Source organism: Penicillium cataractarum (genome assembly GCF_028827025.1).
Source record: "Penicillium cataractarum strain IBT 29864 chromosome Unknown utg000002l, whole genome shotgun sequence".
Lineage (NCBI taxonomy): Eukaryota > Fungi > Ascomycota > Eurotiomycetes > Eurotiales > Aspergillaceae > Penicillium > Penicillium cataractarum.
In genome coordinates, this window is record NW_026622738.1 from 6057188 (window position 1) to 6084747 (window position 27560).

General features: G+C 48.1%; 13 protein-coding genes across 13 annotated transcripts; 7 read left to right on the forward strand and 6 right to left on the reverse strand.

Moving 5' to 3' along the window:
• Positions 1-306: 306 nt before the first annotated feature.
• Positions 307-1214, reverse strand: N7496_004216 (glutathione S-transferase family protein; the record flags this gene model as incomplete). Its single annotated transcript, XM_056697147.1, has 3 exons — positions 307-409; positions 463-785; positions 861-1214. The coding sequence occupies 3 exons, from the start codon at positions 1212-1214 to the stop codon at positions 307-309; spliced, it is 780 nt and encodes a 259-aa protein (XP_056559359.1).
• A 1955-nt stretch (positions 1215-3169) lies between these two features.
• On the reverse strand, positions 3170-5149 carry N7496_004217 (NAD(P)/FAD-dependent oxidoreductase; the record flags this gene model as incomplete). Its single annotated transcript, XM_056697148.1, has 4 exons — positions 3170-3645; positions 3705-4685; positions 4743-4789; positions 5022-5149. 4 exons carry the CDS (start codon positions 5147-5149, stop codon positions 3170-3172), a joined length of 1632 nt encoding a protein of 543 aa, XP_056559360.1.
• A 505-nt stretch (positions 5150-5654) lies between these two features.
• On the forward strand, positions 5655-7184 carry N7496_004218 (MCT family MFS transporter; the record flags this gene model as incomplete). The annotated part of the gene is made up of 5 exons (XM_056697149.1): positions 5655-5925; positions 5984-6189; positions 6252-6546; positions 6606-6708; positions 6761-7184. The coding sequence occupies 5 exons, from the start codon at positions 5655-5657 to the stop codon at positions 7182-7184; spliced, it is 1299 nt and encodes a 432-aa protein (XP_056559361.1).
• Positions 7185-8366: 1182 nt separating this feature from the next.
• Positions 8367-9416, forward strand: nscB (metallo-beta-lactamase type thioesterase nscB; the record flags this gene model as incomplete). The annotated part of the gene is made up of 2 exons (XM_056697150.1): positions 8367-8579; positions 8685-9416. The coding sequence occupies 2 exons, from the start codon at positions 8367-8369 to the stop codon at positions 9414-9416; spliced, it is 945 nt and encodes a 314-aa protein (XP_056559362.1).
• Positions 9417-9688: 272 nt separating this feature from the next.
• N7496_004220 (SDR family oxidoreductase) lies at positions 9689-10945 on the reverse strand (the record flags this gene model as incomplete). Its single annotated transcript, XM_056697151.1, has 6 exons — positions 9689-9813; positions 9879-10029; positions 10090-10289; positions 10346-10509; positions 10575-10833; positions 10891-10945. 6 exons carry the CDS (start codon positions 10943-10945, stop codon positions 9689-9691), a joined length of 954 nt encoding a protein of 317 aa, XP_056559363.1.
• Positions 10946-11645: 700 nt separating this feature from the next.
• Positions 11646-12279, forward strand: N7496_004221 (uncharacterized protein; the record flags this gene model as incomplete). The annotated part of the gene is made up of 3 exons (XM_056697152.1): positions 11646-11705; positions 11781-11935; positions 12006-12279. The coding sequence occupies 3 exons, from the start codon at positions 11646-11648 to the stop codon at positions 12277-12279; spliced, it is 489 nt and encodes a 162-aa protein (XP_056559364.1).
• Positions 12280-13005: 726 nt separating this feature from the next.
• On the forward strand, positions 13006-14680 carry N7496_004222 (cytochrome P450; the record flags this gene model as incomplete). Its single annotated transcript, XM_056697153.1, has 4 exons — positions 13006-13369; positions 13428-13628; positions 13681-14426; positions 14486-14680. The coding sequence occupies 4 exons, from the start codon at positions 13006-13008 to the stop codon at positions 14678-14680; spliced, it is 1506 nt and encodes a 501-aa protein (XP_056559365.1).
• A 32-nt stretch (positions 14681-14712) lies between these two features.
• Positions 14713-16934, reverse strand: N7496_004223 (transcription factor domain-containing protein; the record flags this gene model as incomplete). Its single annotated transcript, XM_056697154.1, has 5 exons — positions 14713-15077; positions 15127-15422; positions 15484-15590; positions 15650-16682; positions 16867-16934. The coding sequence occupies 5 exons, from the start codon at positions 16932-16934 to the stop codon at positions 14713-14715; spliced, it is 1869 nt and encodes a 622-aa protein (XP_056559366.1).
• A 628-nt stretch (positions 16935-17562) lies between these two features.
• Positions 17563-18279, forward strand: N7496_004224 (haloacid dehalogenase type II; the record flags this gene model as incomplete). Its single annotated transcript, XM_056697155.1, has 1 exon — positions 17563-18279. The coding sequence occupies one exon, from the start codon at positions 17563-17565 to the stop codon at positions 18277-18279; it is 717 nt and encodes a 238-aa protein (XP_056559367.1).
• A 624-nt stretch (positions 18280-18903) lies between these two features.
• Positions 18904-19694, forward strand: N7496_004225 (uncharacterized protein; the record flags this gene model as incomplete). The annotated part of the gene is made up of 2 exons (XM_056697156.1): positions 18904-19006; positions 19051-19694. The coding sequence occupies 2 exons, from the start codon at positions 18904-18906 to the stop codon at positions 19692-19694; spliced, it is 747 nt and encodes a 248-aa protein (XP_056559368.1).
• Positions 19695-20162: 468 nt separating this feature from the next.
• N7496_004226 (glycosyltransferase family 69 protein) lies at positions 20163-21776 on the forward strand (the record flags this gene model as incomplete). The annotated part of the gene is made up of 4 exons (XM_056697157.1): positions 20163-20750; positions 20821-21046; positions 21101-21499; positions 21655-21776. The coding sequence occupies 4 exons, from the start codon at positions 20163-20165 to the stop codon at positions 21774-21776; spliced, it is 1335 nt and encodes a 444-aa protein (XP_056559369.1).
• A 2140-nt stretch (positions 21777-23916) lies between these two features.
• N7496_004227 (Rieske (2Fe-2S) protein) lies at positions 23917-24465 on the reverse strand (the record flags this gene model as incomplete). The annotated part of the gene is made up of 2 exons (XM_056697158.1): positions 23917-24174; positions 24232-24465. The coding sequence occupies 2 exons, from the start codon at positions 24463-24465 to the stop codon at positions 23917-23919; spliced, it is 492 nt and encodes a 163-aa protein (XP_056559370.1).
• Positions 24466-25177: 712 nt separating this feature from the next.
• On the reverse strand, positions 25178-26905 carry N7496_004228 (CAZyme family CE10; the record flags this gene model as incomplete). Its single annotated transcript, XM_056697159.1, has 5 exons — positions 25178-25591; positions 25668-26089; positions 26343-26530; positions 26585-26589; positions 26693-26905. The coding sequence occupies 5 exons, from the start codon at positions 26903-26905 to the stop codon at positions 25178-25180; spliced, it is 1242 nt and encodes a 413-aa protein (XP_056559371.1).
• Positions 26906-27560: the final 655 nt, after the last annotated feature.

The window sequence follows — 27560 nt, forward strand, 5'->3', positions numbered from 1 at the left end:
GCTCCGTGGACACGACTTCGTGGTGAATAGAGTTTCAGAGAACCAATGGAACTGATAGAAGTTTCCAGGGATTTTACAAGGGGCTTGCGAGACAACCGACCAGTTCTGAGGCAGGGTTGGAGAAAGGAGCGGACTTGTCCCGGTATCAGGGCAATCATTGGCCTTCTTTGTCATAACCAACGGCGAGAAAATTCAAACATTGAGGAAAATTCAATCTTATTGAAGTAAATGATTTTCGACTTTGTACAGGTATAAGACATGAGCTCATAGCGTGTCATTATCTTCGTATTACGTGAATAAATGCGCTCACTCCCATAATTCGTAGTCTGGGAAGTATTTCCTATAGACCCGTTGAGCGTAATCAACAAGAGCTGGGCAGCTCTTCACCTTGACCTTTGTTTCTGGTGCACTGAGGGGAAATTAGCTTCGGTCCACCAAGTCGAGGAATAAAGGGCAACTGACGCGTCACATATGAGGCTAGATGCAATGAACCCAAATAGAGTGGCGTCTGCCTCGGTCGGAGCGTCACCGCCGAGGATCCAGAAGGGAGCTTCTTGGTCATCTGGACGGCTAACTGCGCTCAAATAGCTGTTGAGTGTGTCCCAAATTTCGTAACGGAAGCTAGTAATCTCCTCTGTGCTGTACTTTAAGGCACCTTGGCCTTCCAGAGACCGCATGGTCTTCTTGTAGACAATGTTTCCTATAATGAATTGCAGGGGCCAAGGTAAGGCGCCAAGAATCTTGGATCTCATGGAATAGTAGTTCACCACCCATCGCTCATGACACTATGAAAACCAGACTGTAAGCACTTTGTACATCTTCATAGCGTTTCAAACCCCAACTGAATCAATTATGCTTACCTGATAGAAATAGAGTTTATCCTCTAGCAAAGCTCTGATGGACAGGTCTTGCAATTTGAGCGCAGCAGTAAGGTTGTCGTTGAGGTCCTCGAGATCTTCAGATTCAATCAAAGCCTGAGTAATCAGGGTTGAATCCGCAACAGTCTCACAGTTCCCATCCCCGTGATCAATTGAGACATAGGGGACTTTTCCACGAGGGGCCTTGGTGACGGATCCAGATTCTGTACGATAAGATATACTACCGAATCGAAGGCGAGCTTCTAGCTTAGTGACAAATGGCGACCACACGAAACAGCATTTGTCTGGGAACCCTCGGAACACTGTGAGGCTGAGTGGCAACTTGGGAGATGTCATGCTGGATGCGAGGAGAACGGCGCTGTAAGTGGTAGAATTACGATGTACCTTGATGCGTGTTCTATAGTGTGAGAGTGGAACGAAGCGAGGATGTTGTAGAGAGGAAATGAGGCGTGCACATAGAAGTACGAAGAAAAAAAAGACAAAGAACGCTCTTGTACGACCTGCAGATGTCCTCGGCATCTGGGCAAACAGCACGCCGATCACTGAAGCCGCAGAGTGCGACACCGTAGTGGGTCGTCGATGTCTGGCATCTACAGCTTATGCTCCATACACCCAATTATATTTCAGATCTGAGGGTTCCTTGTTCATGTCCAGAGATGGGTCAATTTGAGGGTGACCTTAAAAGACAGGGGCTGATACGGGGACCCCAACTAAGTCGGGATCGGTGTTTGGCGAATGGCCGTGCTGCCAAATCAAAAGGTGTCAAAGTGTGAAGGTGGAGATTAAGCGGGAGATCTCCGGGCAGGGCGCCGGTCTCTGCGGCTTTTAGCTTTCATTTTGGTCCACATTATTATAGTTCAGATACTCCATCCCCCGAATTGCCTTGATTGCCTATCCATATCCCTGCCTACATCTAATATTCCCAATGGAGCTGCACAGGCAGTTTTATTATGTTAGCAACTATCCAATAATGATCCGCTGCTAACAAAACGAAAGGATACACGATGTACTGCATCGCAATTAGTCAATTCCTAGAAAAAGTTAACTACCTGTCATGTACAAGTAAACAATGGAAAGAGTCGAATCAAGCTAAATATTTAATTTATTATGAATCTACCAGAGACATCAGCAAAATTAATCATCTATGGTTCATGACTTGCTTCGGCTGCTTCAGCTACTGCTTGGTAGTAAAGTTAAGAGTTTCTGTCCAATCACACTTGCCAGTAAACAAGGATGATCGCGTGCGATATCATTAGATGGGATTGATGAGCATCTATCGTACCTGCCTGTGTGAGGACTTTCCACCACCCATATGCACCATGAGCGCCTAAGTCCGCCAGCAAGTGGTCCAGACGGCCCAGCCACCACTGGCCGGTATCCGAGTCCACCAAGCCAGAGAACCATGCAGGCCAAATTCATTTCCGGAGTCAATTTCCGAAGGATAATCAGTGTTCTCATAATTTCAGTCATGAAATGCCCTACGGAGATAGCACGCCTTAGCGCCAGTGGTTCTGAGGGCCCAAGAGCCCTCGAGCTATAAACCCCGGTCCGTCGACTGCAGGGCCCTCTCCTAGTGCCCCTCGGGGAGATCTTGAAGCATTTTGTGACTGGGCAAGTCTGGATACTGACATAAAAGGAACCCATATTACCACCCACGTCAACCAACATAAATTCATCGGCGGTAATTGGATTTGCTAGCTTCTGTACAGAAAAGGAGACATCTACCCATCGAGCTTCCAAAGACGATTCGTTAATGGGTGAGACTATCTCTTAATTTGTCAACCCCCGGGGAAAATCTCTGATCGGTTTTGAAACCATTGTGTCAGACCTAATTGCTTTACGAAGTCCTTGTGCTAGGTTCTCTTTCAGGGGCTTGGTGAGACAGATTAGCGAGAAGAAAAATTCTATTGTTGGGCCAGACAGTATCACAATAGACACGGCCTCATAATAGCAGGACTTTGGATTACGTCGTGCTTAGTCTTGTAAGTAACAATCTGCAGGCTACCACTCGGCAAAACAGCATGTAGATTAAACACCCCCCTACCATGTACCCTATGAAAGCTTTACATGTTTAGCGAAGTAATTAGATGCGAAGACCATACGAGGAAATTTAGTTTACTCATTGGGCAATTTCGCAGTTTAGTGGGATAATTGAAGTAAGACTAGCACTAAACTGACTAATATGATAATTTGCAAACAACGATAGGCTCCATCAGAACTCTGGTCTTCATAAACAATAAAACCTGTCAGTATTACGTCGAACGACATAACCCAATAGATTTGGACACGATTTAAGCTTGCATGGCAACGGCGACTTTGGTATCCGAGTTATGCTGGTTATCAGAGACACCCGCTGCATCTCCGTCGCGGTGCTCCCCGTGAAATAGGCCAAGAACGTCAATCTTCTCGGCCTTCTGCCCGGTCGATTTGACGAGAGTTAACTGACCCTGCTGCAGATTAACAGTTAGGCCTCCAATTGTATCACAACTGAAGGTGTCAATGTTGATAGTATCCTCCGATCGCAACATCTCACGAGCACGAACTGTGTTCATGATGTGCAGCTCCTGTGGAGACATGGATGACTCGAGCGCAGCCTTCACCTTCGGGTCCAGGTCCTCATTATCAAGTCCGAGGTTTTCCATTTTCCGAAGAACGGCTTCTTTTTCTTCCAAAGGAACGGGGATGAATGCCCGACAGCAGAAATTGATCGTATCGGAGATTTCCGACTCGGTCAATCGGGCTTTGACATCCACCGTACCCTGAATGACTAGAAAACAAAGTTGTATAATCAGTAAGCGATCAAAGAAGTGGATCTATGATACTTACTTGGTCGGAAGAATGAGAATGCGCGATCGAAGGTCTCCTCGTCCCAATCGGTGAGGACGGGGTCATCTTGGTCTTTGATTTGCTTGAGAGCACTCAAGACCACCAGAAGGAAGCGGGTGTATCCTTCAGCGACCTTTTTGGAATGCCAGTCTGCCGCCGTATTCTCGCTGCAATCACCGTGCTTACTGGCACAAATAGTTGCAGCCGCTGATAGGCCACTGGCCATAGCCAAGTGGACCCCAGACGAGAAGAAGGGGTCAATAAAGCAGCCTGCGTCACCAACGACGCGGACAAAGGGACTGGCATAACTGGAAGCACTGTATGACCAGTCGGATGCAGACTTGACCTCGGATACCAGCTCTGCTTTCGTCATCAAACTCTGGATACCAGGAACAAGGTTCAAATTCTGAAGATAAAAATCCTTGGTAGAAGGAGAGCTCATTTTCTTCTTCTCCTCCGTGGCAATTGCTTGGTTTCGGACGACACCAACCGAGACCACATCACCATGCAGGGGAATAGTCCACACCCAGCCACTAGCGTCAGCCAGGGCCTCAAAGTAAGGCTGATCCTCATGGACGCCACCAAGGTCATAAGGTTCCATATTTTTCCAGTATCCCCAACTGGCAATGTTCTTCAGGCCCTGGTTGTATCGCCGGTTTTTGTAGTGCTTGGTGCTAACCAAGCCCGCTCGACCACTGGCATCGATGAGATAGTTGAAGCTAATAACACCGCTGGTGCCATCTTTGCGTGACCAGCGAGCTGAAGTAGGGCGACCTGGGTTGGGTGCGGGGAATTCAGCCAGCTCCTGCTCTACAGGGTCGTTCTGGTCCCATGGCCGGAATTCAAGATCGCCGACACGAACCCCATCGAAAGTCTTTGCACCGCTTTGAGCGGCATGTTTGAACATCAATTCATCGGCTTCGGAGCGAACGATGTTCCAGGTGTAGCCTTCTGGGCCACCTGCAGCCACAAAATCGGTGACTAGTCATTTATTGTGTTAGGCAAAAATTGCGTAGTCCGGATCTTCGATCAACTTACAGACTCGAGGCTTGGAGTTCATTTTGAACATGCCTCCTTTCCGTAAACTATGAATTAGCCATGGTACGCAATCTTCTTTTAAGAATAGCATACCTTGATCTTAAACCCATAGTTGTCAAAGGTGGAGTCGAGATCGATGAAGCGCAGAAAGTGACGCATTGAAGGGAGCATACTTTCCCCGATATGGTATCTTTAAACAACGTATCAGGCAAACCATCCACTTATCTTCTCCCATTGGCCAATTTCAGATTGTGTGGAAAGAATGAAGAACCGACTTACCGAGGAAACACATCAGCTTCCAGGAGAACAGTATCGATTCCCTCGCGCGCCAAGCAACACGCCGAGTATGCACCGCCTGGACCCCCACCGATGATAAGCACATCGCACTGATCTGGAATGTTCGACATTGCACCTATTTCAAAAGTAATAACTATATTCAAAGACTGTAACAAGATTTTTTTTCGTGTGTGTTGTGGTCTGCTTCAATTCCAGTTTCAGATGATGGAATCTTATATTGAGTGTCAAGCTTACCACTTATGTATCTACCGTCCATCGTCTAGATAAGGCAGTATGTCAATATGCTAGCATCCACTCGGAGACCGACCTCTGTTATGCGTGTATTTTGCCACTAAATCTTTGTTTCAGCAGCCTGCCTGAAGTTGCGGACCTCGGGGAGACACGAACGGCCGGTCCTGAGACCGATAGCTTAAGAGAAGCCGGATTCCGAGGGATCACCTACGTTTTGTTGAACCCGTAATTTCTTTTGCGGAGAGTGAGGCTATTCTACGAAGGTAGTGCAGAGTATACCATTGCCTCCTGCTGGACGACCTGATAATTTTCTTCCATCAACCACAGCTTCTTCCAACTATGAAGAAGGGAAACGACACGTCTTTTCACACTACAGTGTGCAGTATGGCCTCATCAAACGGTGTCCTCGAGAAAGGCTACTCGAGCGGATCCATCTCTCCTGCGGCCTCCGATGTTCAGGTTGAGCAACCATCATTGCAAGACACATTTCCCGAGGGAGGGCTTCACGCTTGGCTAACGGTCGCCGGCGCCTCTGCATGTCTCTTCGTGTCATTTGGTTGGGTGAACTGTGTTGGGATATTCCAAGACTACTACCAATCGCATCAACTTAGGGATTATAGCCCTTCAGAAATTGCTTGGATTCCCTCTTTGCAAGGTAAGTAGCGGTACAAACCCGTCCCTTGAATCGTGCTCCAAAACTTCTATTCAGCTAGTATTCTTCATGATATTTGGCGGTCTATTTGTTGGGAAAATATACGACGACTATGGACATGCTCCCCTCTTACTAGCAGGGAGCTTTTTCCACGTATTCGGCCTGATGATGACTAGTCTAGCAAAAACATACTACCAGATTCTGCTCAGTCAGGCTGTCTGTTCTGCAATCGGAGCTTCAATGGTTTTTTATCCTGCATTTACAGCGGTAAGGATATCTTGAATTTTCTTGATATTGCAATCTTGCTTTGTAGACTAAACATATTCCAGGTCTCAACATGGTTCCTCGCGAAAAGAGGAGCAGCCATAGGACTGGCGGTTGCCGGATCTTCACTTGGTGGTGTTATATTCCCGATCATACTGATTCATCTCATTCCGGACGTTGGATTTGCGTGGGCCATGCGCATCTGCGCATTTTTAATCCTGGGTCTACTGATATTCGCTAACTTGGCTGTACGGTCAAGAACGCCACCAACAAAGCGCGCATTCGAGATCATGGCCTTGGTGCGACCTTTCAAGGAACTTACCTTTGTGCTGTTGACTATTTCGATATTCTTTTTCTTTTGTATGTCTCTCGCGCTAACATTGAGTTTTTCTATACGGGCTAAGCTGATGTGATAGTAGGGGGGATGTTTGTTCCAGTCACCTTTATTATCGAACATGCTCGTACGCATGGAATGTCTTCTCATCTTGCCAACTATCTTGTTCCCATTCTTAATGGTGCAAGGTGAGTAGACACACTTATCCTGCAATACATGGGTCACAATTAACAGATATAGTATCTTCGGCCGGACCATCCCCAATGCCGTTGCAGACAAAGTGGGCCATTTCAATGTGATGATCGTCATGAGCGCTTTCACTACGGCATTGATCTTAGGTCTATGGCTTCCTTCTACCGGCAATGCTGCTATCATTACATTTGCTGCACTGTTTGGAGTGGGTTCAGGAGCTGGGATCAGTCTCACGCCTGCCCTGTGTGCAAAGATATCCCCTTTGTCGCAGATAGGCACTCGCACCGGTGCAGCGTACTCGATCGCCGCTTTCGCGGCTTTGACTGGATCGCCAATCGGTGGCAAAATTGTGACAGACGAAGAAGGCACCTTCAAATATACCATAGTTTTTGGCGGGGTTTGTTGTGCGATGGGGACAATCTTTTTTGTGGCAACGCGACTTTCATTGGGAATGAAGCCCCTCAAGATGTGAAGGCTTGATTAGGACAGTGAGCAACCTTGACTTTCAGGTAAATATTTTAGACACTAGGACAACTGGGGCTTTAACACTATGGAAATGCCGATAACTTTTCGAGGTCCTGAATCAAAACAACACTTGAGTCGAGTTTGGCCGGTGAATCGGTTGATCCTCGGATACCGACTCACGATATATATTTCGTTTTCGATACCAAGCTCGTAAACTTACACCGAAGACTAGCCAAAGTTATCAGTTAAAGTTCAATCAATGCATATCTCGTATACTAAAATGTACAAGGTCATGGGTGCAGGGTCTGCAGGGTCTTGCCGGATTACTGTGTAAACGTAGAAGAAATACCCGCTGAAGTTAATTTTGTCCTCAAGTCATCAAAAATTCAAGTTCTCGTGATTTAGGTTTACAGCCACTTTACCCATTATCCCTGATCGATCCTTTTCCATCCTGTCAGGTATATCTCTGAGTCACTGGTCTTTGCCGAAGAAGCGTCTAGGCCTACACAGACGTTTCAGTCACACCAGTAACTGTCAGCGAATCCAAACTGTCGGATATTCAGTAGAAAGTTTTCCGAGGATTCGGTTGCGCGGAAGTAGCATATCAGCCCCTCAAAAGCTGCTGGTTAGCGTGCAACGAGAAGACACATTGAAAAGATATCAATATTTGATATGAAAAATTTTGCATATATCGGCCGAGTCAAGTCAGCAGGGTCTTTCACGTAATGAGCTGAAAATAAGGCGTTGTTCTTCCTGCAAGGGTGCAGTCTGAATGTAAATAATACCGAACAGAGACATTCGTCCGATTATAAGGGCGTCTTGAACGACTACTTGGCTGAGTCAACTGTCTTTAAGAGCCCCCCACATGCAGCACGATACTCTCTATAAGCTGACCGTAAGCGAGATTTACTGCACATGTTTCAATGCCCTATCAAAGTCAGGCCTGGGCCGTCCATCGATCCTTCAGTTGTGTCGTTGTGCCGTCTTAGCTGTAGAACTTTGCCATGATCGGAATCCGAGATTCAGCCACGCCACCTCCACCAGCAACTCCGATGTGATGTTACAACGGAGAGTCAAGGTTACTATGGAAAGTCACGGTAATTTAATCCCATAGCCGGTTTATATGGTAGTATGGAAAGAAACAAGAAACCCCCAAGTGCACTGGTGCCTTTCTTCTCTACTGAACACTATGGCGCTCAACCCCATTCCCCTCAATCAGTGCGTCTGGGGCGATTATCTTTCGGCGCAAGAGGAAAGCCTTCCACATCTTGCGGACGTTGAAGATGTCACAGACAGGGTCATCCGGATCATGGGCGGCAACCCGGGGGAAATGCAACTCCAAGGGACTAACACGTACCTTGTGGGCACGGGCAAGTCCCGCATACTCATCGACACTGGTCAGGTAAGTCTAAAAGCAGACTTATACCGAGAGCAGGATGGGCTTGAATAGTCTTGCAACTGAAAATTGTTTACCGCATTTGAGCCATGCTGATCCATGTTGTGATAGGGAATGCCCGTATGGGCAACCAACATCACCAAACTCCTTAAAGAACGAGACCTCGAAATCTCACACGTCCTGTTAACGCACTGGCACGGAGATCACACAGAGGGAGTTCCAGACCTAATTGCCTACGATCCCCGTCTCGCCTCCCGAATCTACAAAAACCAGCCGAGCCCCGGTCAACAACCCATCCACGACGGCCAAATCTTCGAAACCGAAGGCGCAGTTATCCGTGCAGTATTCACGCCCGGCCACGCAGTAGATCACATGTGTTTCATTCTCGAAGAAGAAAACGCCATGTTCACGGGGGACAACGTCCTCGGCCATGGGTACAGTGTTGCCGAAGACCTCGGCGAATATATGAAAAGCCTAGAGATTATGCGCGGCCAAAATTGTCAATTTGGCTATCCGGCGCACGGAATCAAGATTCTCAATTTACCACGCACCATTCAGCTATATATTCGTCACAAGGAGCAGCGAGAACGTCAAATTTATCATGCTTTGACCAAGGTTACTCGTACGGATCATAATGCTAAGAAGAGCTTGACGGCTCGAGAGCTGGTTCATGCGTTGCATGGAGATATCCCCGAGGAGCTTTTTAAGAATGCGTTTGAGCCGTTCTTGACGGAGTCGTTGTGGAAGCTTGCAGAAGAACGGAAGGTTGGGTTTGAGGTTGTTCGAGGACGACGTCAGTGGTTTTTGAATAAGCGGGCATGGCAGGTTAGCTCGGCGGCTTGAGAATATTGCTGTAGCGATGAATCTAAGTTTTCAGTCATTCCTCTCAATGTCCTATTTAAATGGGATCCCTTGGTCGGCGATCAAGTCGGGTTTGGAGTAAAGCAGTGAGCATTCAAGTAGCTCAGGCACGAGGTGGGTGAATTAATACGGTTCAGATAATGATTGATGGTAATTCTGTAATGCAGCCTCTATCAAATCGCACGATAACCACCAAGGATAATACGATCGCAGCATCTATCCATTCAAAATAGCTGCACGTACTTTCCACTCGCTCAAAGCTTCGACTTCTTCTTGCCCGTCACGTTGGCGACCTCCTGTCCTGACAAAAGGAAGTCAGGATATTGCAGGTTTCCGTTGGTAGCAAAGCCGCCAGACATCCGCCAGTTCGCACCGTCGACTGTAAGCACGTTAGATCACATTGAACTATGTTGAAATGCATCGCCGGGGCGGTGGTTGACTTACCAACGAGAGTCTGGCCGGTGACATAGCTGCCAGCATCGGAGAAGAGGTAGACTGTCGCATCAGCAATATCGCGGACGTGTCCGAAGCGGCCCAGAGGCTGGGACTTGGTATAGGCAGCCTTGGCGTCGGATGGGAGCAGACGTTCCAAGCCCTATAATGACCGTCAGATTTCAGTTCAATTCTAAGGCAACGGTTGTTTAAACAATCTCACCTCCGTTTGAGCAATGGGTCCGGGGGAAATGATATTGGAAGTCACGCCCCGAGGTCCATACTCAATGGCGGTCGAGTTGGACAAGGAGTCGATGCCGGCCTTGGCCACAGAGACGTGGGCTTGGAAAGGCATGCCGCGGTAGTGAAGAGTCGCGCTGACGAAAACAATCCTCCCGCCGGTACCACTAGCAAGCGGCTGGACTGTGCCTGGGGTTAGATTTATGCTGTAACTAGAAGAAGGCCTGGCTTCGACTTACGGGTTTCTGAGTCCATTCTGTGCTTACCGCCAGACTCAACCAAGTATGGCAGAGTGGCCTTGAGAGTGTTGTAAGATCCAATCACGTCAATGTCCATGACAGTTTTGAACGCGTTAACAGAGAGCTGCTCAATGGAGGCGAGGAAATTGCCTGCAGCACCAGCACTGTTGGGAGAATTAGCACAAACAGCACGAATCCGGACGTGTCGATACCTCGCGAACAAACGTACATGACATAGTCGATGGAACCAAGCTCCTTGACACAGCGCTCGACGGCATTCTTCAAGTCCTCAAACTTTCGCACATCAACGGCGCCGATGCCAATAACCTTGGCCCCTGGGCGTGCCGTGGCGATATCCTGAGCCACGCGCTCTGTCTTCTCTACATTGCGACCGATGATGCACGCATTGGCTCCAAGGTGAACCAGAGCGCGAACCTGGGCACTGCAGATAGTGCCTGCACCACCAGTGCAGAAGACGACCTTGTTGGCTGGCAAAAAGAGTCAGTCATTGCGAGTTCGGACATGGCCGAAGGGGGGAGGTCTACCGAAGATGCCATCCTTCCAGATGTCGCTAATGTACTCAGTTTTGGGTAGAGGCATGATGAAGTGCGTTATTAGGCGAATTTTCAAGCAGAGTCAGTGAAATATCATGCAGAAAGAGGCTGCTGAATCGAGAGATGATATATTGGAATTTGCGGAGGCCAGCGTAGCTCCGTCGCCTTCTCCCCACACGCCAACGTTGGGCCTCGGCTCGGTCGGAACTAAAGCTGGATGTGCCGAATATTATGATAGAGCTAATCCACCAAATTCACTGCACATCTACCATCGAAAAGTTAATAATAAGAAATGGATACTCGTAAAGCCAATGGGAACGATGCCCACACTCCTCTTTCCTACTTTCTGGGGTAGCAAGGTGCTATATGTATCAAATGGGTAGTAGACATGTGCGACTACCAACGCCTAAGCAAAACTCTGGACAGTGAACAGTGAAATGCTATTCTTTTGGGATTACTATACTATAATTTGGAATAAGGACCTTGATTGTCAAGACCTGTTCGTAATATGCCATTAGCTAGAGTTGTCTAGCCAGCGCATTGCCTTGATGAAGAACGTGCGGTCGCTGATTGGATGGCGCGTGCACGTCACTTCCACCCCGGAGACTTTCTAGACTTCAAGATCTTCTCTCCATCTTCAACCATCTCGACGTATCCATTGAGCCGCCCGCTATCCAATTCCCAAACCAACTGCGCGTTCTTCTCGACTCAATTCTGGCCGGTCGCCCATTTCTATCAACGACGTCATGGCCTGCCCCATCACCATCTCCAAGTTCGTCGGCACGGTCTCGCTCGGCTTGCTGACGGTAAGCAAAGAACCACTGCAAAAGCTCCATGTTTAATGCGGTCGCATACTGATTATCCTCGATCAAATCCTTTAGGGCCTATCATACTCCACTGCCACCATCACCATCCCCTCCCTCCAGCTCCTACCGACCTCTTCCACTGCCTCCCGCTGCCTCAATGAAGTGAAGCGCCTCAACCGCAAGCATGCGCTGCGACTCTCCAGTCTTGCCAATACCTGCCTTCTATTCGCGTACTGCGTCTCTCCCCCCGCGCCGTCAACATCCTTTCCTCGTTTGGATGTGTGTCGCGTCGACCGTTAGCTCCTATGGTCTGGACCTCTGGTTCAACCGTCATATGGGCCTGAAGAACTGGTTCTCCAGCGTCATCTACGATACCACCTGCGTCTCTTTGTGCAAGACGTCCTCAGCCAAGAAGGATGAAGATCTCGTGGTTGTCGAGGCCGAGGATGATGTAAATGGCGAGAGCGTCCGGCGCGAGATGGACAAGGAACGTCGGCTACAACGGGCGAGGGCCTGGTTGGCGGGAGTTGCTTTGTCGGTGGGAGTCGTCGGTCTGTGGGGAGATAAGAAGTAAATTTGGCGATGCGACGTAGATGTCTACTCTTTGGGTAGAGGTGTCTGGTGGACTGGTTTCCAGCCAGCCATGATCAACGGATCTCCTTTGTTTTCCTGGTCCTTTCCCATTTCTCTGCTTTGGCGCTATGGTGAACAGTGGTTGCTTGTGGGATCATCTTCATTTCTGAATGATTTAATTACTATGCTGTACAAAATGAATAAATCGCGAGCTATTCTTTCCTCTTTAAACCTGGGACGACGTTCTATCATTGATGCCAAGGGCTATTCTCCCTATAGCTGCCGAGGAACTTTCAGGCCACTCGCTTGGGTCACAGCCTAGATAGCTTAGGAATATCACTGAATACTGATATTATCTGTGGAATCCATTGGCCCCATCGGTTTCTATTCCTCGCTGATTCCCAATCATAGCCATTGCGAATGACGCAGGTGTGGAGAGGCTAAAGTCTTACAGCATCCCCAAGCACAAGCTTAGCATATCAACTCCTCCGACTGATAACTATCAGGCTCCGGATGGCCCGAGAGACCAATAGTATCTCCAGTAAAGCACTGACGCAGGGCACGCCTGACTCCGAGCAAGTGGTGGTGGGGGTGGGGGTGGATCTCTGGGGGTGGCGGTTTCCCATGCTGAAGTATCCCCAAAAATGGGAGTATAAGAACTGATTTGAGTCTTGAAAATAGTATGGACACACTCTAACCTGAAATTTTGTATGCTATTCCTGTCAAGATGCATGCATATCTCGTTTTCATACTTCCTGTTCTCTTCCTGGTCCTCCAGCTTCTCCTACGGCTCGGTGGGGCTCTCTTTTCTCCTCTAAAAGATATCCCGGGTCCATTCTGGACTAGGTTCACCTCGTTATGGTATTTTAGCCGTGTGCGTCAGGGGCAGTTTGAGCATGAAAATATCAAACTGCATCAGCAGTACGGTCCCATTGTCCGTATCGCACCAAATCAGTATAGTATCAGCGACATTTCTGCCATTAAGACTGTCTATGGAACCGGTTCTCAGTTCGCCAAGTCAGCCTGGTATGATGGCTGGAAGCATCCACAGCTATGGAACTTATTTGCGGATCGTGATATCAAGCGACATGGTGAGCCAAATCTCAGCCTTCTAGCATGTTGCAATATGTTCGCTGACCATGGTTGAAGGCGACACTCGAAAGCGATTCACCAACTTGTATTCTATGAGCTCGCTTGTTCACTACGAATCTTTTGTGGATCATTGTGCAGACTTGTTCACCGATCGCCTCAACGAATTTGCCGACAACAAGAAGACTTTTAATCTTGGACACTGGTTTCAATGTTACGCATTCGATGTGATTGGAAATATCACGTTTGGCGAGCGGTTCGGTATGTTTTATTCCACCTTCCCCAGTCAAAGCCTACTCGCTAATCCTTCTAGGGTTCTTGGACCGAGGCGACGACATAGATGGAGCCATCGAAGCCGTGCACAAGGTAATGATGTATAGTAGCCTCGTGGGAATCTATCCCGAATGGCACCCTCGTCTTTTTGGCCTACTCAGCAAGATCAAATCGTCCGGTGCTGGCGGAAGAACCTACATTCGCGAATTCGTCGAAGAAAAGATTCGAAAGCGTGAAGCAAAGCGACCTGATCCTGAAGCACCGGAGAATCTTCGAACGCAAGACTTTTTGGAGAAATTGATGATAGCGCACGAAACCAACCCCGAGAAGGTCACCAAGTATCATATTTTCATCATGGGTCAGTCGAACGTGACGGCCGGATCGGACACGACTGCTATTAGTTTGTCAGGCATTATGTGGTATCTGTTGCAGAATCCGGATACCCTGCGCAAGCTGGTTACGGAGATTGACGACTTCACGGCAAAGGGTAATGGAAAGATAAGCTTCAAGGAAAGCCAGGATATGCCTTATTTCCAAGCTGTCATGAAGGAAGCACTGCGAATGCATAGTGCGACTGGCTTGCCAATGTGGAGAGTAGTTCCAGCTGGCGGAGCTCAGATTGGTGATAAATTCTTCTCCGCGGGCACCATTGTCGGGGTCAATACCTGGGTTGCACACTATGACGAGCGGGTCTTCCCTAACGCAAAGGAATTCCGACCCGAGAGGTGGCTGGAAGCAGAAAGCGAGCCTGATAAGTTGAAAGAAATGAACCAGATGTATATGCCGGTAAGTAACAATCTACCCTAACCGTGAAGCCGCCCCAGTGACTAAATTCACTATATTAGTTTGGATTGGGCTCTAGAACGTGCATAGGAAAGCATATCTCCATTCTGGAGATGTCAAAGTTGATCCCGCGTCTTCTTCGGGATTTCGAATTTACCCCCTTGAGAAAGAACTGGACCACCCGGAACGCCTGGTTTGTGAAACCCACCGATTTCGAGGTCAAGGTTCAGAGACGGACAAAAGGGGTAGTGGCATGAAAAAATCTAGCATTTATTGTATAGCAGAATCATTAGCTCACACCAAGATTCAATCTTCGATACTGCATGATCAGCCCATTCACATCACCCATATCTGTATGGTCATATCGAGAAAGAGCTTTGCTTCTCTCTTCCTCCTCGTCATTTTCATCCTCACACCCGTTCGTAGTTGACATAATCTCGTCTGCCATGATCCTAGCCAACTGCCAGAACTCAGAGGCTTGGCGGAGAAACCCAACCTGCTTCCATAGATTCTCTGGCGTGTCTGGCAACCCGAGATCTTCCGGAACTCTCTCGCACCAGATACGTCGCCAGTTCTCAAGACCTGTTTGCACAGGCGCAAGTGTCGACTCGAAGACAAGCGAGTTGTGAAGATGGAACATCAGCGAGTGGATTGCTGAGGAATCGTCAGTAGGTTTCTTCACAAGCAAAGTGATATCACCCACCTTGGACCATCGTGAATAGATTAAAGGTCCCAATAAAGGAGTATTCTTGGACAAGGTCATCATCGATTATGCTTTGACAGACTCTCCTCACAACTGAAACCACGGAAATCCGCTTCTTCCAGAAACGAGTCACGGCCCAAGTGCGAAGGTTCTTGTTACACTCCTGAGCGGATTCGGCTTGGAAGCATGATTCGGGACATGCGACATCCATTTTTAGTTCTGAAACGACCATTCGTGGAGGCGAGTTGTGTAAAATTGTGAGCGCCGCATCCATCAGAAATATGAATGTCATTGTCCTAGAAATGTTAGAGACATGTCTTTCTCAGAACCGGTAGCTAGCGGTAGCCAGAAATTCACCTGATGAGTTCTTCCTTTTCCACAAAATCCCTCCACCAGCCATCTGACATCTCCTCATAGCTCAAGTGACGGTGAGATGCTGTCTTGGGGCCAATACTTCTTGTTAACTGTAAGTCTATCAGCTTGGCCTCGGCGCAACCAGAGTCTCGGGGAACTAATATCGTACCGCCACCATCGATGCATGTCGATGACGCCTGCTTCTGGCCTGGGCTTCAGCTGACCCCTCCCGCTTCTGAAGTGAGCACACCATATAAGAAGCCTGTAGGCACTGTACTTTCTCTTTCATGCATAGCTTCGTCACTTGACCTGCTATCGCCTCGCCTCGAAAACACTCGTGACTGAAAACAAGCTCTTCGGCAGTATCCATCCATTCCCGTGCATCTTCCATATCCCGTTCCCGTGGAGACAAACAGGCTCCGATAATGAGCATAACACACAATAGTGATGGTGAAGCTGAAGAAGCATCGAAGAGCGGTTTATGAACGATCGGGCAGTGCGGATACCACAGCGACCAGAAGTATGCTAGAAAGCGACGGATGTTTGGAGGGGAGAAAAATTTCAAACATCTTTCTAATGCTATTGGCGACCATTCCACGGTGATCGAATCTTCTTTCCTTTTGCTGGAGGAGATCGATCGAATGCTGTCAACAATCTCGCGCGATTTTGATGCAAGTCGATCACTATCGGTTTCAGTAAGTGCTCCGGAATCGTCCTTGCCAAGAAGTGATTGGGTTGGCTGTGAGTTTTCCTCATGTAGGAGTTTTTTATCGTAGGCTTCGGCTGCCATTTTCTGGCGCCGAAGGAAGGACGGGCGATCAGTGAATGTTGACATTCCCCTAGCACTTGTAAAGTATGCCATATATTCAAGTTTCTCTGCCGCAAATGTATCTGAAGAGATGCGGGGGAACAAGAGAAAGTCCAGGGCTGAAAAGTCTAGAGGCGAAGGCATGTTGACTGAGGCGCCGTCAGGCAGACCTAGCATGTCATCAAAAAGAGCATAGCTATAGTCCTCGACGTGCCTTTCCGAAGGGAGATCCTCCACCGGAGGTTCGGCCTGTCCGAGGGCACATGAAGTAGATCCAGAACTCTGAGAAAGTCGCTTGCGTTTGACGTCTCTTTGATCTGGTACGGTTTCAATGCTCGTCTCAGGATGTTGCCCCCGAGATTTGCAAGTCCGCTCGTGGCGGCGAAGTACGTCTCTAGTAACGATCGTCAGGGATCGATCTTGTAAACCGATTTTTTTTCACATTCAAATTCTGAGAGGACAATACTTTCTGTTGAATGCATTACTGCAGAACATGCAAGTGTGCGGCCGGCTATTAGAGTCTGCCAAGGTTTTACAGGTCAATAAGTTAGACGTTTATCTCCGAAGAAGACACTTACGTGCAGCCGTGTGCCGTTTCAGATGCTCGGGCCGACTGAATGTCGCGAGACATGTAGTACAGTGCCATTCCGAAGCCATCTACCTCGTAAATCTGGCACTAAGGGGTATTATGATTGCGAGGAAGAGCGGCGATCATCAAGTTCGGTTCGGGTTGGAGAAAATGATGTGGAAGAGGGATTCCATGCGGGGAAGTGGAGCCGAAGCGCTGTACCGATGGGGTACAAGGTACATCGTCGGCGCGAAATGGCAGCATGAGCTTGCTCAAGTCGAGCTGTTTGTCTGCATTGTTACACTTAACCAGTGTAAAGAATGGTGGAATATAGGCTCACTGTTATTTATAGGCCCAATATTGGGATTCTTGAGGTAATTCTTCCAAGACAGCCAGAATTTGCCCCGTATCTGGAGTGAGATATAAGAACCAATCAGGTATCAGCTACGCTTTATGGATACGACACTTCTCCTGTGCTTACTCCTATCCATAGCAAGGCTGTGAGTTGATCTATTGCGCAATGAGATCATCCTTCTGGATTTATCAGCAGTCGCTTATAAATATCGTTCCGCCCATGCAATGTGGTTCTCCTCTGCTAGATAAAAGAATACTCTGCCGGATAGGCACATCTTGCGTGCGAATTCTTGTGCCAAAGAACACCTGTTACAGACAAAATCACCAATCTAGAATACGGATAAACACAATCATGACTACACATAACAGCAAAATCAAAGCAGTCTTTTTCGATTTCATGGGCACATGTCTAGACTGGCATAGCAGTGTGGTACAAGCTTTCCCTCCGGCAATAAACAACAAAACTGCATCCGATCTAGCTCTCGAATGGCGGAAGCAGTATTTCATCGCAAATAACCAGCGTTACATCCAGGGCCTTGCTCCTGAAGACATCGACATAACACTCGCTCGAGTGCTCGACTCAGTTCTTGAACAATTCCAAGATGTTAAATCTCAACTCGACACAGACGCCAAAGAGAGACTTGTCGAAGCGTGGCATTCACAACCAGCTTGGCCTGAAGTACAACAGGCAATTAGAAGCATTCAAGAGGATCTTGGATTGGAAGTTTTCGTTCATGCCAATGGCACGACTCGTCTCCAACTTGATCTCACTCGCTCTTCGGGGTTGAATTTCAACATGTTGTTTTCCAGCCAGCTCCTGGGTGTTTACAAGCCAGCTCCCGAGGCATACCAGAAGGCATTGCAACTGGTGAAGCTTCAACCAGAGGAGGTGGTGTTAGTTGCGGCCCATGCCTACGACCTGCGAGGTGCTCAAAATGTTGGACTGAGGATAATATATATCCATCGATGGACAGACGACATTGATGAGGACATGGAGAAAGTCAAAACCGAGTTTGATTACTACTTAGAAAATATGGAGTCTCTCTCCGATACGATTGCAAAGATATAGTTACTGCATGTACCAAGACTTGGGAATATTGGATTTGTTCAAGGGATTCTATCGATGCAAGTGTGGCCAGTTGCACGGTGTTGCTTTTGAGATCCGTCATATAGACTTGCGAGATATGTTCGTCACGGTCGGAAACCCGAACTTTGCACTCTGTGTCTTCGAGCTTTGATGGTGTGATAGAAGGGAAGTGTCACAAAATCGAGGTCAGGAGATCTTGTTCGATCTGTCGGCCTAGTCAGTATGATTCGCAGCTGAACAGATTCTCACAGGGTGGATGTCTCTGCGTGGGAGAGTCCACTAGGCAGCACATTTATTCTCCCTAGCTGTTTGATTATTTGTTACCCTTTTGAACACCTTTGATTGTGAATTTCCATGCAGGGTCTAGGAACCCTGCGCTAATGGTAGCCGAAATGACCGAATAAATTAAACCAAAAGCGCTAAGGAGAACGCGGAGGGCCGGAAATGAGACCCTTGGCGCGCCGTCGCAACAGCTTTTGATGAAGCCGAAAAAGAGGCCCGCTTGGGGGCAGATGATGGTTCTTTTATGAGAGCTCGATACCCTTGGAAGGCTGAAAGTCATTTTTGAGCAGCATTCTCTTGCCAGTCTTGACAATTCCCACTGTCATGGGCAACTTCACCATCGTCAACGGCCAAGTGTACACTCCAGGCTTGGCCATCATCGACGCCCCACAACCAAACACGCCGCTGGGAGGAGGCAAGCCGACCTGTCGAATGTGCTCGGATAGAATAAGAACTGACGCGAATGCCCAGACAACCTTCAGGTCGCGATCGATGTCTCGGGAAATGGCAAGCTTCCCTGGCCACCTTCCACCCAATCCGCAGACTCGCCGACGCTCTTCCACAACATCACTCTCTTCTTGACCTCCGAAACTCTGTCGCACAATTTCACCATCTCCAATGGCACCGAGCCAAAGAATAATGGCACTGGCTATGTTGGACCCGTGTTGGATTTGGAACCATCGTCCACGGTGAAGCATGTCAACTGGGTATGGCCCAAGTGCCTCGTTGGCGACGGCACGAGCAGCGATGGATCGGCCCGCGGCGCGTACAACATTTCCATACACCAGTCTTTTCGCTGGAATGGCACGGATTATTATACGGTGTTTGACTTGCCTATCTCGGTGACGAATAGCATCTCGGAGAGCTCCGACCGGGTGGACTGTGCCTCGTTGGAGAACAAAGTCCTCAGCGAAGCAGAAGTTGAGAAGAGCTCCGACACGCTGCCAGGACAACCCTGGGTTCAGGATGGTGCGAGCACTGAGACCAGCTCTGCATCGAGCGCGTCGTCAACCAAGACCAGTGCAGGAGTGGCTGTGACAAGTGAGAAGAAGAAGTCGGTGATGCTTCTCGCGACCGTGGGGATGGTTTTCGGCGCGTTTCTCCACGCGCTGTGATGACGCGGCGAGTCTATTTACCCCTTGATTTTGTTGACCCCGTTTTCTATTATTATTATTTGGAGACACCCTTTTTATTTTCTTTGCATGTCTGCCTAGTTATATACAGGATGGTTTAATCAAAAGCTCTATTCTCATCAGGTCAACAGGATATGAAGTGACAGGATCGTCAGCTCTATACTGTAGATCTGATCTCATCCATCGCCCTTGATTGGGCGTCAGAAGTATGAAGGGCTTCGTTAAACCTTGGGACTACCCCTTGAATTGCTACGCCTTTGACACGCACACTCCAAGTCTTGGATGTCTGGGCATTTTCTAGGCACAAAGCATTCTCCTCTTTCTTCTCCTTATTCTTCTATCCGGCCGTATCCGACCAAACATCCACTCCAATATGCAATACCACTCCACATCTTGAATCATTCCCAGTCTAGCTAACCACCCTGTCGCACTTTGCGACGTCCCCTCCTTATGAAGAATCCTTTGACCTCCTATCCACGCACCCTTCGCCGGACGCTGGTCCGAAATCGCATCGTTCGCTCTCTACTCATCCTCTTCATAGCATGGAATCTCGTCGAGCTCCACCTCATTCTGCGCCGCATCTCCGAAACGGACATCGTCTACCGCGAACAACCCCGCCGCCATGAAAGAATATACATTGCGATGGTCAACTGGAATAATGAATACATTCTACGAAGTCACCTAAGCAAAGCCATCACTGAGCTTTCCTGGAAATTGGGGCCGGAGAACGTATATATCAGCATCTACGAAAGTGGCAGCTATGATAATACCAAGGGTGCGTTGGTCGAGCTTGATGCGGAACTTGATCGGCTCAATGTACCACGGAATATCACTCTGTCACATATCACACACGAGGATGAAATAGCCGCACCACCTGAAGGCGAGGGGTGGGTTGTGACGCCACGAGGGAAGAAGGAGCTCAGGCGGATTCCCTATCTGTCGCGAGTGCGGAATTACAGTCTGGAACCGTTGCATGAGCTAGCAAAACAGGGGATCCATTTTGATAAGATATTGTTTCTTAATGATGTCGTTTTCACGGTTCGTAGGCTTCATGACAGGACTTCGAGATCTTAAAAGTAGCATTGATGAGCTAACTGAAATGGTTTAGTCAAACGATGTTTTTGAGCTCCTTGATACTAATGATGGAGATTATGCTGCTGCATGCTCATTGGATTTCTCGAAGCCGCCCTACTATTATGACACATTTGCTCTCCGAGATTCCCATGGCCATGAGGCTGTAATACCTACTTGGCCTTTCTTTCGCGAGGCCTCCTCGCGTTATGCTATGAAGAACTTGCTACCTGTACCAGTGAAAAGTTGCTGGAACGGAATGGGTATGTACTTCTCAATTTAACTACCTATCTAAGCACTGGCTAACATTAATACAGTTGCAATGCCTGCTGCGCCTTTCCTGGCAAGCCCACCCCTTCGATTCCGGGGTATCCCAGACTCACTGGCCACTTCTCACCTCGAGGGCTCTGAATGCTGCCTCATTCACGCAGATAATCCGCTCTCAGAACAACATGGAGTCTATCTCAATCCTCGTGTACGCGTTGGCTACAACACTGCTGCATATGTGGCTGTGAATCCCACTTTGAATTGGTTGACCCCTAGGGTAATCCTGCAGGGATTGTGGTTGAACCGGATACGTCGCTGGACGACTTTTCCGCAATTCAAGGAGAGAAAAATTTACAATCAAATCGCACTTTGGACTGAATTAGCTCCTGATAACAAAGAACCTGGTGAATTCTGCGTTATCAATGAGATGCAAGTCCTCGACCCACGGGGTTGGTACCATGTATAGCTACTATATACCACAATAGAATTCAAGATCATGTAGAATCATTCATTAATCTGTCAGGTAAATGTCACGCCGTACATAATAAGTTTACACGTCCGCGCGACAACCAGGAAGCTCTCTCTGGTTGACTAAACTTCACAGTCCTCCTCAACTTGGTGATTCCGGACCTTCTCAAACTCAGGAAGAGCCCACCGCGCCATCCACTCGGACTCCAGAACTTGTTGAGCAGTGACACGCTCCTCGGGGCGGAACACAAGCATTGATCGAAGCATTGAGAAGAAAGCCTCTTTCTCTTCATCGCCCATTGCCTCCATACCCCTGTCCCGTCGTGGCTGCTGTACCGCATGTTCAAATCGTGTTTCCATGTCCGGGTACCGGACTGCCTCCATTGGTTTTCCTTCCAGATCGAATCGTCGACGGCGAGCATCGAACTTTCTTCCCCATGTAGCCCACCATCCAGGAGGCAATCTTCCCAGGATGGAAACCTGCTCAGCTGTGATATTGTCTTGTGCCGAGAAGTAGCTCTTAAACAATGGGAACCATGCCACTAGATCCCACAATGAACATGCCAGTGTCCATATATCTGAAGAGAACGTCAATGGTGTCCGTTTGTTCCATAGGGCTTCCGGGGGCTCGTAAGCCGAAGGGGCATTTGACTCGTGGCGTGCTTGCAGTGAAGGGATGTACGATTCTCCAAAGTCAATGAGCATGATCCTGGCCTCGGGGAGTGTAATCTCGTCGCTAGTCTTCCCCAGCCAGATTGGTTCGACGCACTCCTTTGGAGTCACGGCAGTCAATGCCTTCTCGTCCATGCGTTCAACGGTCCTGTGCACCGGCTCTCCAAATTTCTCGTATACAGCCTCGACAGAAAGTTCGTCCATATTAAATGGCAACCGAAGGACCACATTCGACAAGTTCACGTCCCCGTGAACATACCCCTTCTCATGAACATGTGTAACAGCAATAACGAGTTGCGCTGCCATTGCTCGAGCAACATCAAGCCGGAACAATGCCTTACGCGAATTTGCTTTTGCGCGCTCCAGGTTTGCTGCCGCTGCGACAGTCACATAGCAAGGATGCTTGCCATTAGGCCCATCGACTTCGAATGCGTCGAAGACAGGTGGAATCACAGATTTGATTGTACCGGCTTCGATGGAAGATGAGGTTTGCAGACATCTTATCACCTCCATTTCGATCGGGCTTGAGTAGCCAGCGCCGACTTTGACTGCAACGTAGCGGTTGGTGGTTGTGTCGATGGCTAGCCAGGTTGTAGAGTATGTTCCGAATCCGAGCTTGTGAACGACACGATAGTGTTTTCCTAATATGTCACCGATTATCACAGGATGATATCCACCATTTCGGTAGCGTTCAAGTTTTTCGATCCCTTTCAAAGGAAGATAGTCGATCTCGGGATCTTCCTCGTCGGTAGGCTTGGTAGATGGATTGGGGGCCGGCATTTTGATAGGAATGAGACGTTCTTAGTATTGGTATTGTGAGATTTATCGTTGGGAGAAACAAAGCAACGAAAATATGGATGATGCACGTAAGAGATAGAGAGCTTGGAAAACTTGAGGTGGAGGAAGAGGCGTTGAGAGGCGCGTATGAGTATAGCTCGGCTTGTCAACAGCCAGACGCGTTCCTTGGGAATCGCGTTACTCTCGGATATCTCCATATCCTTAGTACTATCACAGAAGGAGCGACCAATAATGTAAATCTCCAGTTTCAGGATCATGATTTTTTATTCCTCAAATCAACTAGATCCAGGCTTTGCTGATCATAGAGCACGCTAGATCATGTGAAACCCAAGCATAATCACAAAAGAGTATAGAGACCCTTGCTGTCACTGTACGATCACTTGACTAACTCTTTGAATCCGTATAAAAGATCTTCTAGCAAATCATCCATATGTTCGACTCCGAGACTGACGACAAGAACATTCGGTTAGGCAGATGGGTCTATCAGCATACTCCGTTCGATCCTACATTTGAGGTTGTAAGACTCGGTTTATGTTGGAAAATCGAAAAGTACCGCGAATTAGTGACTAGTCTCTTCAAGACGGATCTGAATTAATTATACATATCCTTCTTCGATAGACGTGCATAACGAACTGCGACAGTTCTTTGGATGGCAATGTTGGTCTCACGGCCAAGACACCTGACCCATCAATCAAACTTACTAGGTCTGTCGCTTAAGGAATGTGTTTTTGCACGCGAAATTCCAATCTTTGCAGGCTCCGAATGGCAAGTTATGCCTCCATAGAGCTTGAACACAAAGGGGCTCCAGCCACAATTTCCCTTCCCCGAGGGAATAAAGTTGTGCGGTTGTTGATGGCAGGGGGCGAGATCATTCGCAAATTGGAGATTACACATTATGAGAAGCAGATATTTAAAGCGTATTTTCAAATTAGGATTGCACTGCTCGCCTCACCCAGACTTCCTTATCTGAAATCGTAGTGACGTCTCCATTCTCACTGGTTAGAGGATCCCGTAGCTTAATATCCCATAGATTGAGCTCATGATTGCCGCGGTCTGCCTTTCCAGTAAATAGATCGAACCTCCATCCATGCCTAAAACATCTGATGCCGGCGCCATTGGGGTTTCCAAGGTCTTCGATGTCGAAGACGTTGCCTTGCTTCAGTGGGAAGGATGAGTGTGGACATTGCTAGAGACGATCAGCATTCAAACCTTAGGAAGCTCATAAGACCTATATTTAACACACATTATCGATTGCATGGATGAACCCTTTAAATTTAAACACCAGCACTTGATCATCTAGATCTGAAATTCGGTTCATTCTCGCTTGGTCGGCATTCTGTGACTTGGGGATGCTCATAGTCTTGCACCCTGGCAAAACTTTGCAGCCATTGTCATCTAGACTGATATCTGTAAATGAAGATACAAGCCCAACTAGATGCCAGGTGCTCATCTCAGCAGGCTTTTCAGAGGTGTTCATTGTGGGAAGTGGTACGTTCACGCATGACCGGGAATTTGGTGGGTCGGCAAATGCTTTTTATAGCCGTGCCGATGAGCAACGGAATTTGGAATCCACGATCCCGATTCATGTACCGTATCTCGCAACCAAAATCGGACGCAGTTGGAGGAATACGCAGTCTGAGGCCCAGCCATTGATTACTGGAATCTAGATAAACTGATATTCGATATGTAATGCCTGCTTAATTTGATCGGATTCAATTCCAGCCACCCAGACCAAGAAAGGCTCTCAAAGCTTTCCCTAAGGGCCTTCATATGTTGAAGGCTACAGATATCTGATCGAGCGTTCTGAATCTCGCCAAAGACCAAACATCTTCTTCGTACGAACTGCTTCCATATGAGCCTTGAATGGTCATCATTGGAAATCAAGAAATTTTCGTCAAAGCTTCATGCATGCAGTCGGCGCTTCACAAATCTGATTCTTTGTACGTCTGGACAAGTTTCACGTGGAAAGATTATATACAATGACATGAAGTCCTACCTGATGCTTACACACATTGAGGAAGTGATATCGGCAGTACAGGATCGAGTTATAGTTGCGCGAGTAGTGTCGCACATCGCTGCGCGGAGTCCTTGGTTCCTGCAAAAGACACACTGGGGTCATTGTTGAGACCTATCTCGGCAAGGGTCGAGGCTAGAAAAATATTATTAGTAAAAAGTCCCAGTCCAATTTCTTATAACTTACCCTGTGGATTATAAGTTGGCCATCCCAGGGCTGTTAAACCGTGTTGCGGGTCAGCAATAAATGCTCCCCAAGCCGACCGCATCTTGTCCTGCAGCTGGTACTGCGCATCAGACTCAGCAATGCCAGTGATTTCAGCGGACTCGCCAAATATCATGTTAAACTCTACACCGTGATATGCTCCACTCGTGGGGTAGAGGCGGGTGTTGTCCCAGTCCGCGTTGTATTGAAATCTCCAGGTCGGTATGTGTCGGCGACTTCGGTCTGAGGCTTCGAGGTTAGATGGACAGAAGAAAGTTTGCATATTGAAGTCGTCCCATTGCTGGTCTGTCAGTATAGAGCCCTGTGCGTAGGCTGAGACCTTGTAGAATCCCGCCTCGTTTGCATTGTGTCCGACCAAGTAAGGCTGCGCAGGGAATGGGGCGTCTTAGCATCAACAAACCTCATGAATTCGTGTTTGGAATTTTTAGGAGCCAACTTACGATGCGGGCAAATTTTCCTTGCTGCGAAAGTAGTGTATAGTTTTCGAAAACAGTGATGCCGTCCACAGTGGGTTGGAAAGCCGGAGCTTTCCTAGCAGGGTTCGTAGTTGGAACTTTCACCGCGCTGGCAGCAGTGAGAATTGCAGTCGCATTCTGTTGTCTCATGCAAGAAAGAACATCGCCCGAAGATCCGCAGCCTAGTTGAGCAGAAACTGTATACCAATGCTGTGCAGCAGTTGTCTTATTGTTGGTTGGGAAGCTGAGGGCTGTGCCGGAATGCGAGATCAGACCAGCAACCAGAGGTTCAGATTGATAGGCATATGCCCAGTAGTCAACAGAAGCACTTCCACAAGACTGCCCAGATATGACGATGCGCTCTGGGTCACCGCCAAATCCACGAATGTTTTGCTTAACCCATTCAACTGCCAACCGTTGGTCAAGCAGACCCAGGTTAGGGGGTGTCCAGGCAGACCGGGGAACCCGAAGATGTTCATGCGATTATTGACCGTCACAACAATCACATCCTCGGCTTCGGCAAATCCACCTCCATAATAGAATGGAGTATTCGTCGTGCCGCTTGTCCATCCTGTCTCAGATGTCAGAAATATGCACCGAGTTTAAAAACACAGACTCGATCAAGACCAATCCAGGGAATAAAACGGAGGTAAAACATACGACCACCATAGAAATGAACATAGACCGGTTTGAGTTTACTCGAGTTGAGCTTTGACCAAATATTCAGAGTCAAGCAATCTTCACTCTGGGTGTGATTGTTGATGGCCGCAAAGGCCTCAAAGATGCTGTCAAATTGCGGTGTTTTATCAGGATAGTCGACCAGCTTTGACACCGAAAACATGCACTGGCTGTACTTTTTCATTAATTATGAGCCAAACCCATCACTCAATAAGAGCACTCACTTTCCCTATAAAGTACCAATGTTAGAAACTCATTCACGAAAATTTCGAGAATCGTATGGTGAAAACTAGGTTTATAGGAATAACCAGGAGAAGACAGTGTGATCATACATATTTCGAGGCAACTTGTAAGCCCCTGGGCGTGTAAGTCTGGGGCGGTGCAAATCGCAATTGGCCGATCGGTGGCTGCGCATAGGGAACCCCTAGCCATTCTGTAACACTGGGGTTCTGCGATGCGTTATGTCCCTGAATGACTGCACCTGATCCGACGTAGGCCTGTTGTGCGGCAGCAACTGCTGCGAGGGCCAGCCAGGCTACCTTCATGATTCTCCGTTCTACAAGAGACGCAATTGAACACGATGTTAAAGAAGAATAGGGGAACAGAGCGCGAGAGAGGAGTCAGGCATGAGAAATCCATCAATGAATCTAAAATAGTGCCGACAGGGTACATGAACGCCAAGTGGGGCAACCAAGCCGCGCAAGCCATAGACGGTTTGTGGTGACAAGATCAAGGGTTGTTAATGCCGTTTCAAGTTCATAACAATCCCTGGAATTGGCCCCCGACGGGGTCCGTTCGAGGTCGCATCAAATAACCAACCAACATACTAGCACGCGCAAATCCTTCAATGACTCGAGAACCCCATAAAGGAAAAGGGGATCTCTCACCCCGCATACTTGCTAGTACCTACAACTCCACTTGGCCTGGCCTCACAACAATGGTGCTCAAGATATGGTGTTCTATGGTCAAACAGTGGATGGTATCCCCGATCGGGGCTACAAACTATATATCACCGCAGTGGTCATGGTACTAATTGCGGCGATTTTTGTTGCCATTCGTCTAGCGACGAGGGTTCATTTGAGACAGCTCGGTTGGGATGACCTTTTTCTTGTCATCGCCCTGGTGGCATCGGTCATGACAACAACTACTATCAATATGGGTAAGTCGATATATATCTCGATTTGACACAAAGGGGTGAAT